At 38.4% G+C, this 13390-nt stretch overlaps 1 protein-coding gene and 1 non-coding gene across 5 annotated transcripts; both read right to left on the reverse strand.

The window, feature by feature from the left end:
* Positions 1–736: 736 nt before the first annotated feature.
* Positions 737–9009, reverse strand: TIPIN (TIMELESS interacting protein). Of its 4 annotated transcripts, XM_030014289.2 has the most exons (9): positions 8645–9004; positions 8408–8547; positions 7862–8019; positions 6520–6607; positions 5479–5554; positions 4384–4506; positions 3767–3830; positions 1736–1930; positions 737–1306 (listed from the first exon to the last, which is right to left on the reverse strand). In XM_030014289.2, the coding sequence occupies exons 3-9, from the start codon at positions 7992–7994 to the stop codon at positions 1149–1151; spliced, it is 837 nt and encodes a 278-aa protein (XP_029870149.1). In that variant the 5' UTR covers positions 7995–8019; positions 8408–8547; positions 8645–9004; the 3' UTR covers positions 737–1148. The 4 variants fall into 4 exon arrangements, with proteins under 4 accessions (XP_029870149.1, XP_029870151.1, XP_029870150.1 ...); XM_030014291.2 differs by lacking the exon at positions 8408–8547 and having other exon boundaries at positions 8915–9009; XM_030014290.2 differs by lacking the exon at positions 8408–8547 and having other exon boundaries at positions 8624–9005.
* LOC115342359 lies at positions 2731–2867 on the reverse strand. Its single transcript, XR_003923745.1, has one exon.
* Positions 9010–13390: the final 4381 nt, after the last annotated feature.

Genomic DNA, 13390 nt, shown 5'->3' on the forward strand with positions numbered 1-13390 from the left:
AATCTCATCTTCCAGACTAAAGACAGTGTGGTGAATTCTTTTAACTATCATTCAAAAAGTAACTTTTCCATGTTGTCCATAAATTAAGTTCTTAAAACCCAAGTATTTCCTACAGCTGTTGGCTATCTTCCACTAAAGTTTAGTGAGTTTAGCTCATAGCTGCAAGGATATAAAAAGCAAACTCCTTCACACTAATCTAGGATACAGAATTCTGTTTCTTGAAATCCCCCAGCTGCACATCTGGCATAAAATAACACCTGTTGACGTGAACTTATTTCATCTGCTCTAAGTGCTGCTCTTGTCTTAATTCAGTTTCTAGAAATGCAGTTTCTGTTATGAACAACAGTCTCCCCTATGCTATGGGAGAGGGCAGGCTCAGGGCTTTACCATTATGGCGATTCTTGATCAAGCTGCAAAAGGGAAAAGCTGTTGCGGAAGAAGGAGAAACAAGACTGTAAGAAGAGGATGAAACAGAGCCTCGAGACAGAGAACAGACTCAGCCAAAGGAAGGTAACTGATTTCATCAGAGCCAAAGCACATTCCCCTAAGCGGATGTACTTGTCTGTGAAGAGATGTCCAACTAGCACAAGGAATGGGGAAGGTTGGAGGGCCTGTAGCTGTAACAGCCTCATACAAGCATTTCAGGTTTGACTTCTGAAATTTAATAGCTTCTGTTTTATAAGAAAAAGCTTATAAGAACTTTATAAGCAAGTTTAAAAAAAATCCAGGACACCTGTTCAGACATAGCACCACCTGCTATTGTATATATCTTCTATTAAAAAAACCCAACACAACATTAATAGAAATTTCACCTGTCAATATCCCAGTTAATTCAGTTTGACATCAATTGTAAACGAAATTGAAAGTAGGTCAAAAAAATCATTAACATTTCCTAAAGAATGTTGGAGGAGGTGGAAAAGAGGTCTCAAATGCAGATGAAGAACTTTGTTCAGTTTTCTGGTGTACGGAGTTGCTCATCTGCAGTTTCAAGAGAAGAGTTCTGTCCCACTATACCCATGTCATGGGGAAGACTTCTGCGAAGCTTCTAGAGTCAGAGTGCAAAGAGCCAGCAACATTTCAATGGAATGATAGTACTGAAAACCTTGGGGTCTTTCGGTCAAGGAGGTTGTTCAAAGTATAGGGAAGGGTTACTGCTCCTCACTGGCACATTCCAATTCTGTATCTCCATCTTCAACTTCTGTAACAGCAACCTCGGTTGTGGTAATTTGAGTGTCTTCAATAAGGTCAGCGGGATCCTGAGCAACTGGGGTATTAAACTCCTCTTCCGAGTAATTAGTGGAGAGCTCTGTTGGGAAAAAAAACAACAACAAAAAAAACCAACCAAAAAAAAAAACCCCCAAAAAAACAAAACCAAAAAAACAACCCACAATTTCCTACCATGAGAAAACACTGTTGCTGTGTTTAACTGTGGTTTCTATCACCAGAATCACAGTCTGCAGGAAAGCCAACTCCAGAGATGACTGGCAAGTTGAGTTTCATTTCATCCAAGCCAAAGCTATCACAACTTCACATGACAACTAGGGAGAGTAGTTCTGACTTAGCTTTGGAGGAGTCTAACTAAAGGAACACAGTTTAAATTTGAGAGTTACACGTTTTGCTACTTAGTAGAAAAGCAATCACTACCATTTCCTTTAAACTGACTCAGCCGCTCAGTTGTATAAGCTTCTCAGACTGCCGACCTTAACATTAATACTTAAGTTACAGAGTTAATTACCATTGTGTTGCAACTGGCTGTTACACTGCATCTTTGCTTGCCTACGTTCCAAGGCCAGCTGCCTGTTCTTCTTGATTCGCTGCTGTTGCTCTTCCGTGAGAGTTGTACCAGACAGAGAATTGAGTTCTGCATTTCCAGAGCCAGAGCATATATCTTCAGTGGCTGTATCCAGTCCATTGCTTTCCCCTCCACCATCTGGTTAAAGATGAGGGGGTTGGGAGGGGGGAGAGGGGCAGAAATCGACACTTTCAACCCAGAGATATCTACTGCTAAGTATCTGTCATTTTAAAAGCATTTCTATGACAGCTGAAGATCATTCCGTAATTCAGTTTTAATGGGCAATTTTCTGCCTAGGTCCACATAGCTGATACTCAAAGTATACAACAAATGCTTATCGGAGATCCCAAATGCACAACAATAATAAATGCCTGAATTTAGAGAAGCATACCTCTGTATACTATGCTAGCAATCATGAGCTGTGCTTGAAGGTTAAAAACAGACAGTCAATTCAGGCAATCCTTACTGAACAGCCAGATCATTTTCTTCCCACCCCTACCAATATGACACCATCCTTTGGTAAGCGGCAGGACTAGTTATGGGAATCAGACAGAGGTTCAAACATAGACATTGAATAGTCAGTTTTGAATTCAGTGTGCTACTGTTATGGAATATTTACTCATTTGCCAACTTTAAAACATGCAAAATGGAGGTAGTCCAACTCCGTTAGACAAACTTCACCCACCAACAGAGAAGCAAAGCACTCTTGAAAGAGTGCCTAAGGCCAAGTATGCTTGTGCCTCTGCACCACTTTAAGCCTGTAAATAGAGAAGTTAGCCAACAACAAGGTTTTGGTTTTTAAACGCAATACTCTAGCTTGAGTTTTTATTTCAAAACGGCAAGATACCTACTCAAGTTTTTCAACTGAAGACTGACCAGTTGTAACAGTACACTCGCCAACATGGTTCAAGAACAGATCAGCACTGCCTTTAAATACAAATGTATGGAACCATCGCACAGAAAAATCTGATAACTCTACAGACACTGTCGGCAGGAACCATTTGCTTTATTGTTTGTGGCTGCTTATGGTTGCATTCCATTTCTAGCAAATGCAGCCAACAGTGAAGACAGCCACACGTCACTAACTGCCCAAAGGTCATCCCCACAGGCGAGGCAAGGTTTTACCACTGGTTAACTCATCCACCAGAACACGTTTCCCAAGCACTGGCTTGGGGGGAGGCTGAGGTTCACGTGAAGACACCCCGGTAGGTAATTGTTTCAAGAGACCCACAGTGAAAGCGTGAACACCTGCAAAGGACCTTAGGAACGACTATGAAATCCTCTCATTTCTGCTAATAAAGTTTCCTTCAAACTACGAGATTAACTCTACTCCCTCTTTTTATTAAAAAAAAAAAAAAGTTCATTTCTAGTCTTTCTAAAAACATCATCTGATTGGAAGAGACTCTTGAATTATCTACTTGTTAAGTGACTGGATTTTGACACTGGAAGAAGAAATACTCAATAGTAGCTATATGCCAAGACTGACAGACATAATAGTGCCCACAAGCATTAATAAATACTTTCCCTATAAAGGACACCACACCCTGACTGCACTGTAACAGCTTGTAGTATAAACACTACAATGAGTCTCTGATTTCTGCATTAATAAGATCCAAGAGCTCTTCAGACTGCACCTCATAAGAGTACAATACAAACCAGTATGTTCACTTAGTAATTGCAGTTTTGGGGTTTTTTTTGAAGAATATTTCTAACAATGCTGGTAATAATACCCATTAATAATACCATGCACTTTTATTTATTTTTTTATATACATATGTAGCATTTTAGTCCCAGTACCAGTTCAGTTTTGTAATTGTTAAGTCTCACAGAAGCTTGGTTTTAAAATAGAGGACCACTCAACAATTTCTTCTACATTTGAAAAACATACCATGATCATTAATTTCTGGTCAGTAGGAGGGGAAGTAAAATAATTTTAAGCATTGAACTACTGAACAAACAGCATAATGAGCATACCTTCATTACTTGCGAAGTCTTCATGTAAAATAGGAAGATCGAGTCTAATCCGCTTTAGGCAGGTCTGCAAATGAGAGATTAAAATACTGATATTTCATCTGTAACAAAGTCTTTTGTACAACACTGCTATGTTTTTAATACTACTCTCAATTTCTCTTTACACTTTATTACTCTGAAAAAAACACTCCTTTCACTACTTGTCTGTTTGACCAACAACTTGTAATGCTGTGGATCATTTTGCTAGTCCTTCGTCTATCACCTAGCCAGATGAAGCAGCATTCTTCATAAGTCTTCTTTGCAGGTTGAAACGTTAAAAAACAAACAAAACCCCCAAAACCAACCAGTGCCAGCACTCTTAAGCAAATTACTTTGGTTAAAGATGTGCTGAAATCAAAGCCAATTCTCTGAAGTACGAATTCAAATAAAGAAAGGTTAAATGTAAACTTAAATACTGGAAAGAGCTATTTTTAAAAAGAGAGAAATTAATTTAAATAACATTATACTCCTTAGCAGTATCCACAAATTAAGTCTTATTTTGTTGTATAATTGCTCTCCTAAACCTACCTCTTGGACTATTCAGTACTGCATAAAGAGAAACTGACAGGAACAACACATACCTGAACTTCCTTTTTGTTTCCCAAACACTCTACTCTGTCAATAAAATCCTCAAACTGCAATTTTGGAAATAGTCTATGAGCCCAGTGTTCCATATGTCGTATGAGTGTCTTCAGGTCCTCTGCCTAGGGCATAAACCAAGACATCCAGCTAGTAAAAGCTGACTGAGTAGACTGCAGAGGGAAACAGGACAGTAACATTTCTGAAAACATTAAGCATCTGCAGCTTGAAAGTCTCTTGAAAATTTCAGTAATATGAATGTGTGGGTAACCTTTTCTCCCACAATCAAGTCTGTAAGTGCAATTTCAAGCTATGAGAAGAATAGCCATCCGAGTTCAGGAAGAGCATTTGCATATACTGTAAAACATCCAACAGGCTTCTGTGAAGTTGCCCTGAAGCCACGTAGGTCTGAACGCAGAAAAAAAAAAAAAAAAAAATCCAAAGGGGCACAGCTGGCTTTTATTTTGATGTTTAGAACACACAGAAAAATTTACATCTAAAGAACCTTATCTAGTGAAGATTTTTTCTCAGATCAGTAGTACTGCCTAGTTTCTTTGTGCCCCCAATTGTAAATAGAAAATTTATACCATGAATGTTCTCTGTAAACCAGAGACGCACAGGTGTCTTTGCAAATGTGCCAGTAGTCTAATGATATTTAAAGAAAAATAAACTTTGTATGTTTAAGTGTATCCAAAACAATGAGACAGTTTGGGGTAGAGGTGTCACAACGGCCAGAATATTTTCACTAACAGAGGAAACTGATCACGAAATTAGATGGTTGAAGGCATTCCAGACGTAGTAGGCAGTCTTACTAGCCTGCTCCAATTTCTAAAACCTCTTTCTATGGACAATACAAAAAGAGTCACAGACGTGATATTCTAGTTTTGGAGTAGAGGAAAATAGTTTTAAATTCAAAACATGGATTTTGTTAAAACATTCATGTTTGTTTTTTTAAATTTATGACTACAAACCCCCTCAGGGTATGTTCAAATACTGCTAGAAAGCTGGCTAACCAGAGCACAGTATCAGATGGGCAGCAATCTATCAAATCTAGATTAACCTCCCAGGAAACAAAACAAAAGCTCACTATGTCTTACCTCATGCCCTTTACCCTTGAACTTTACGTTATCAAACATGTGTCTTAGGGCCGGAAGTCCTCTTTCTGAAACTAACCTGGTAATAGGAAATGGGTGAATTTATTTGAAACCCATACTTTCTCTTCTTCTAATTAATAAAAAAAACTACCTCCCCACTCCCACCCCTCAAAAAAGAAACACCAGCACACAAACAAAAACCCCTCACATTCTTTTAAATAGCCTAAAGCTACAGAGCTCTATCTGAAAGATGTACAGACTTAAAAGTCATTAAGAAAACGCACAAAATAAGATAAAGACTGCTGCAAGACCCAAGACTTTTTTTTTTTTTTTTTTTTTTTTTTTAATTCACCATACATGTATTCCTAGTCCAAGGAGCTTTTTGCTTTTGATCACACAGAAAGAAAATTGAATGGTCAGTTCTAGTATCTATATTGGCCAAGTAAAACTAGTTAGATGCATGACCAGAGCATCCACCTGTGGTATCAATGACTAACTTCATCAGCGTATTTAAAATGGAAGAAACTGAAAACTCGGATTCTTTCCATTGCTTATAAAGAACTTACACCAGCTTTAGCGATAACAGAAAAGAAAATATTAAAATCCTTTATACAGAGTTTATCCAGTTTGTACAAAAGTCACGTGTAAGGGTACTTTAGGTAGTGCCTTACAGTCACCATTATACTGAGGTTTTATTTTGAAGCAGACTTTAATTAAAGAAAGAAATGTACAGTACTATGTCTGAAGCAAAATAAAGATCTAGCTGGAAGAGTCCTATGTATAAATAATAAATATCTCTTAACAAAATATTAGTCATGTACTAAGTTCCAAGGAGACTTCAAGAAAGTTAAACTAATACCACCATTATACAGGTAAGGCAAGGAATAGAAAGGTTGCAATACAGCATGCAAGAGGCACTTTCAGCTCCAAAACTCTTGATCTTTAACTTGGCTATGACCAAGCAGGGATCACAATAACCTTAATCACTCTCCCACAGCCATATACCAAATTCATCACAAAAAGAAATATTCTGTAAAAAGTTACCTCTGGGCATCTAGTTTAGGCATTGGTCTTTTAACTGCTTTCCGCGTAGCTACAGCAGAATCCTTTGTTTGTGACTGCTGGTTTCCATCTGGTTCCAGTAAAGAAAATAACATACTTCAAGTATATAATGCAATTGACATGAACTAGAATTTGGTCATATAAATTTTAACTTTCTATCCTATCAAAAAGGCAGTATCACAAGCATTCCATTGCAGGTATAGTACTCCAAACAAATGTTTGCATATTTTACCTTGCTTCTCCCACAAGAGAGATTGGAAATAAATCCGTCTCTTCAAAATATACTGAGGAACCAACTTTTAGCAAAGTAGGTTCCTTGAAAGGGAAATTTCCTAATTTTAGAACTTTTATATTGTATTTCTGATGAAAAATGTATTGAGAGTAGATGATGTTCTAAGAGTTAAGAAACTCAAATTATCAATAAACATAATTTTATAGGTGTGTCCCAAAATTTCCACTTATAGATCTGAAAGACAGACCTAAACTACCAGCACTGCCTTCAAAAAATAGAGAAAGAGGCAATGTGTGACCACAATCAATGTGTCTTTCAAGAACCAAATTCCATATACTTTTGGTTAGGGCCAGTATATATTATTTGACTGCAACAGACAAGGCACCACTGCCCATCTCATCTCAGAGCTAGCAATTAGTTATCATACTGATTTCTTGGTTTACTTTTTGTTACTTTGAACACCAGGAATTCAGAAGTTCTCCCTTTCATATAGCAAGGAATTAAATCTACTGAAAATCCTATTTTCTAGTGAACAGACAGAGCAGGGATCAATGAAAACATATGTTTAACACTACAGGCAAATGAGTAGAAATAAATAATAGTTAAAATAAAATCTTTATACTTTCTATTAGCTTGTTCAGTACACAGTAAGATCTTTTCAAATACAAATAATTAAGTTTTACTGTCCTGAAGTGTCTTGGACTTTTCCTAGGTCATATACTCTACAAAATCTACCAACATCTCCCTGGAATACTACATTCAACACTCTTACCACTTCTGAAATCCAAGTCATAAAGGGTAACTATAGATCACCACTGTATAATTATCTTTACCAACATTTTGTCAGAAGAGCTTGAATTTTATAAAGATTCATTTGTGTGCATATTTTTACGGAATCTAAATAAACTTTTCCCACAAGCTCGGAAGCATAGAATCGATAACAATTTAAATTTACGAACTGCTTTCCTAACTACACAAGACTATTTTTATGCTAAACTCAAGCTAGTGAGGTACAACACCAGTAATACTGATTCCACAGCATTTCATTGTCTATACTGCAAAATGGGATCTTTAGGGGTCACAGGTGTTCACCTCCATTAGCTTGAGCCCATTCAACATCATCTCTTCCTGGAGAGGCAGGAGGTGGAAGAGGTGGGAACGTTTCATCTTCTGTATTCTCGTAATCAGGAAGATCAAACAAGTTGTTCTCTAAAGGATCTATCATGGCCACAGATAAGTTCTTTTCCCTCCTGCAGGAAATAACAAAAGCATTTAAAGAGAAGCAGCGAGAAGAAAAGGCTGCCACAGAAGCAGATAAACATCAATTATATACAGCATGTCTACAGCTTTTCCAGAAAAAGATTTGCCAAGCAGAAAAAAAAGCATTGTATAAATTAAGTAGCAGATACTACACAGAGAGATGACACAATCCAGCGTCACCAGGCCCAGTAAAAAAAGGGCTTGTCATGTTTCAACTCATCAGTTACCTGGGAGTGGCAGGCACGGGTCACAGGAATAAAACAAAAGAAATGGGTTTCTAACCAAAGCACTTAGCAAGCCAGCTGTTTGCCACTCACATCCTTGATCATCAAAGACTACGGGGAGGTGGGGTGAGAATTCCTCTGATTTACAGTTTACCCACTTAAAAACGCAGCCTGGAGGAGGATTCCCCTTTTCTGGCTCTTCAAATGAATCTCATTCCAGAGCACATCAGCTCAACCGGGTTTAGGATGACCCGCTCTCACCACGGCTGCGTTCCTAAGGCTTCAGGAACAGCTCTTTTTTAAAGGAAAGTTGTTTCTCAGACGGTTTTAGTAACGAGAGAAGACCCCAAGCAGCTCCGTCTACACTGACCTTCGGAGGTGAGCTCCCTACCTGCGGGCTGCGAAACTCTCACGGAGGCTGAGGGAGTCGAAAGAGGACAGTGAAGGAGCTCGCTAGGATCTCCAGGGCCAGACCTCCACAGCTACAACCTGCCAGGCGCCACGGAGGCCCCGCTCCCCTCACACCGCCAGAGCAGCCCCGGAGGCGTGCTGGCACCGAGGGGGGAAGCTCTCCCCCACCCGCCGGCAGGAAGTGGGGCGAAGAGGGCTTCTCGCCCACCTTCTCAGGGGAAGACGGGTCCGCGCCGCCTCCCGCGCACACCTGAGGGAGGGAACGGCGCTCCGAGCCCCCCGCGCGGCCTCCGCTTCCTGCCCCGGCGAGCGGCGGGGCCGGGCGGGCAGCGCGCCGGGGAAGCGCCGCGAGAACTCCGGGTCTCGCGAGCTCCCGGGCGGGTCGGCTAAGGAGAGCGGTCAGCAGGCGGCGGTTACGTGCCAGCGCGCATGCGCGGCAGACCGGCGGAGACGCTTTTGGCGCCAAAACCCAATGGGCGGGGCTGCGCGGCGCTCCTGGGGCGTTTGCCAGAGCTGGAGCGGTCAGTTCCGTCGCCGCCCTTCGGGTGAGCTTTAGTGTCGCCTCTTCAGGCAAAAGTTGCTGGGGATGAGAGTTTTATTCGAAGTATTTAAGGTTGCTAGGCCCCACGGTGAATCGGCGCCAGGAATGGGATTCAAAATAGTGTATGTTGAGCCCTTTCTTACTTTCCTACCTCTGAGGAAAGGACTTGCAGGACAGGTAGCGATCCCAAGCTTTTCTCCGTCCAGATGCCAGCTAGAGCCTTCTGGTAATTTAAAACTAAACAGTTTGCAATTGTCCAGGCTGTAATAAATACACCAAGCCCTCTGAGATTTGGCAGCTGTGTGCATAAAATGCCATTTAAGGACTTGGACTGCAGGCTCCAGAAACAATAGGAGAGAGGCTCCACGCTACAGTCTCCAGTGCTGTTGTATCTGAAAAATTCTGTTTTCGTATTTCTACAGGTCAGTCCATAGAAGTGTGTCTGACTTAAATTACAGGCTCTTCATTTAAGCAAAATGAGAGAAATTAATGTCAAATACATTTAATACATTAAAGAAATTGGCTTTCCCTTATTTCCCTATAAATTCAAATTTTACATATCATGTTTCTGGTAATGTAATGTATTCCTTCTAATATGACGAAATCACTTGCAGTTACTTTCCAGTTAAAAAACATAAATGTACTATCCTTTAGTCAAAATTATTTTAACAGTTGATGTTTAAAATGTGTATTCCCAAATGCAGCAGCATCTTTTGTAGTCAAGAATACATTAAATACAGGGAGAACACATTAATAGATTTGTTAGCACTGAATCCATTTATCTTTTTAGATATGGCCAGTTTCTTCAATTGACTGAGGCACATGAAGTATGAAAATAAACCCAAAGATATACTAATAATTATAGATCAAGTGCTGTTCATTTCCAGCTCAAAACTCTGTAAAGATTTGTGTCATATAAAATTACTGAAAATCAAATGTCTGTATGATGACCTCTTTGCATTGAAAATAATAGTCACTCTTTATGTTAAAAAATCTTTACAAACAGATGAATTGGGTTTGGGGTATAGCTTAGATATCTGGTTCATAACTATTAGTGTGATGGATCATTTCATGTAAATGTTTTCCTTAATACTTAATGTGGGGCTTTTTTTGTATATGAAGTAATTGGATTTTAAATACTTAGCTAATGTCAACTGAACTTATTAGAGACTCAAGATTTCAAAAGTCCCTTAAGTCCTTGCAGATTTTCTGCAAAATCAACTGGGAAGTGAAAAGAAATAGCATAGTAGGGTTCTCTGAGACCAAAGGCAGGGAGAAGGTAGGATTAATTTATGTAAAATACGTCTATATACACCCAGGTCAACCGGTCTGCATAAGCAGAGCTCTGTCCTGTAGTAAGTGTTTTGTCTTTGCCAGAACAGGTAGATAACAGATATGAAAAAAGTGCTGGAAAGATATAAAAAATACTATACAAAGGTTAAAGCAGAAGATCACTTACAATCTCTGCAGAGGAGTACAGTGTTATAAAACCTACTACTTTTATGCAACTTTGATTAATCAATATTTTTGAAGAGCACTTATTGGAGACTGGACTTGATGACCTAGGTGGTTCTTTCCAGTCCTGTGTTCCTAATTAAATGAAAAGCATATGCTGGCAGGCATTGATTATTGTTTTTTCCTCAGGAAATGAATAACCAGCCACATGCTGATAAAATAATAAGTCAGGAAAAAAAACCCCATAGCTTGCCTCTATTCTAGAAAAGACTTCTGGTTTCTAGTTTAAGTGAAATGGAAATATTACTTGTTTGTTTCTGTATTGAATAGTGTCATTTCATTAGAAAAACTGCAGAAAATTAGCACCTTATTTTATATTTCAGTCTCGTTTTCTGTTTTATGTTACACATAATATATGGCAAAGGAAACCTGTAAAATGGATAATTGGCTGTTTCTACATTTGAAGGGTTTTGCTCCTATGGGAGTAGTACTTGTTCTGCAAAAACCCTCTAAGTATTATGTTGGCAAAGCTGTTCATGCAATAAACCCTAGGCAAAAGTGGTACCATTATAGCTGTGTTAGTGGGAGACCACATTGTATGGATTGAGCAAACTTCAGCTATTTGTGATTTATTCCTTGCTGATCTAATCTAAGTTTTAAATTATACAGTCATCTTAAACATCAATTTCTAAGCTTTTAGTATATTACTAAACATTTAAGATTGTGTTCTGATCCACGGTGTCCTTTTCAATCCCTGCTTCTTGAGGAAAACAAGATGTGCAAGAACGATTGTGATGTCTGGCTGTTTGAAAGTCAGTCTGTCTGTCAGCCCCTTCTAATAATTTTTGATCCTGTTGGCCAATGTCAATCAAATCTGAATTTGATTCTTCTTAAATTCTATTGCTTATGGGACTAATTATTTCCTAAAATTGCTTTGTTAATCACTAAATAGATTAAGAAGTATTAAATCTTACAAATAAAAGTTTGCGTGCATAGGTTTTGGCAGTAAAATATGCAGCTTTATGTGGCAATCAAGTTTAAAAGTTTGGTTAATTTAGTGATACAATTAATTTGTATGGTAATCATGTTTTCCTTTTCATGCAAGAAACTAGACAAAATTCAGGTTTCCATGAGGAAAAAAAGTGGTAACGAAGACAAGCTTCTTTGTTCCATGTGTTTTGTTTTGGCTGGGGAAGCATGCTTAATTTTTAGTTGCAAATGCACAGAAGTTAAACCTATTTGTTTTACAGAAGTTCAAACCAATCTACAAGAATCTTGAAACATTTTAAATGTGGTATATAATCATATAAAAGAAAACTGGTCATGTAGTACACCTATATATATCAGTGTGACAACCATTATAAACAATCAACAACAACAAAACAAATAAGGTGTCTTATGAGGCTTCAAGCAAAGCCCAGAGGTCACCCCGCTCTTGGGTCCCTCTAAGGTTCCAGGGCTATGATAATGCCTGAGGAACTCAGCGGTGACAGCAGCAGTTACACAGAAACGTTTCCTGTGGTGGCATCAATCCATACGCCCCTGACTTTATTTCTATATTCAGTCAATTCAAAATATCTTTGGTTTTGTGCTATAGGTCAAAGGGACTTCAAAAGAGATGAGTGAATTCAGTAATTTTTCAGATTCCACAGTGCTATGTTTGCAGTGCAAGTATAAAGTGCTCCAGAGGAGGGAGCTATCTCTTAATAGCTGGAATTGGACAGAGGGAGCGTGTCTTTGAACGGCAAAGCTGTGAAAATAATAATCTTTTCTATTTTAGGAATGGATAAGAAGTTAGGAATGATATAGCATTTTCGCATAATATATAGGGAAGTTTGTTCATAATCTCAGTTTCTATAAAAGCATTAATGACTACTTTGATTAAAAATACTATTTTACTTTTGCAAACCACAAAAATTAGATCCACACTTCTTTATTGCTGTTTCAAAAATTCTGCATACCAAACCTCTGTTTTCAGTAGATATGTCCAGTCATTCATCTGTTTGTGTAGGCTTTTTTTCTGATGGAGAAAAACAATGTTACAAGGAGGAAAATAATTCAAACTCTATATGAAAATTCACAATTCACAACTAAAATTCTTCTTTGTTCAGTCCAAATATTTAAAAGAAAATAAAAACTTCTTGCAATAATCTTCTCAGAGAAAAAGAGGCCATACTTTGTGACATAGTAGAATAACTATAGTTGCATAACTCATGTGGGCAATTACGGCATAGTGCAACTGCAATTATATGGGGCATATATAGCAATTGTGCATTCAATACCTGTCTAATATTCACATGTTCTCTGCAAAGGAGTTCAGTGTTTCAGACAAAGGAGTCCTTGCGTTTCCCCATGCACAGTTGTGTAAAGAGAAGAACAACCTCAGCTGCAACTCAATGTCTTTGGAAGAAAAAATCTGATTTTAGCATAGAAAGACTTGATACTTCGTGAGTTACTGTAAATGCTAGTTACTAAATTTTACTATAGCATCTTAATCCTGTGGCAAAAAAAGAAAGGAAAATAATTAAAAATTCTCAAATAACTATATAAATCTTGATTTCTTGTATTTTAAATTGTGGCTGAGTCAACTCATTGGAGTATAAAACCTGTCCACAGTTGTAAAGGAGCTACTAAGTTGAGTCATGTATTCATAGGTCTTCATTGTGTATGAAAAAGACCATATCGCTTCAAAAGTTAGGGAATCTCAGCAAAAAAATGTGTTTTATGGAA

This window comes from Aquila chrysaetos, chromosome 5, assembly GCF_900496995.4.
Source record: "Aquila chrysaetos chrysaetos chromosome 5, bAquChr1.4, whole genome shotgun sequence".
NCBI classification, from domain to species: Eukaryota; Metazoa; Chordata; class Aves; order Accipitriformes; family Accipitridae; genus Aquila; species Aquila chrysaetos.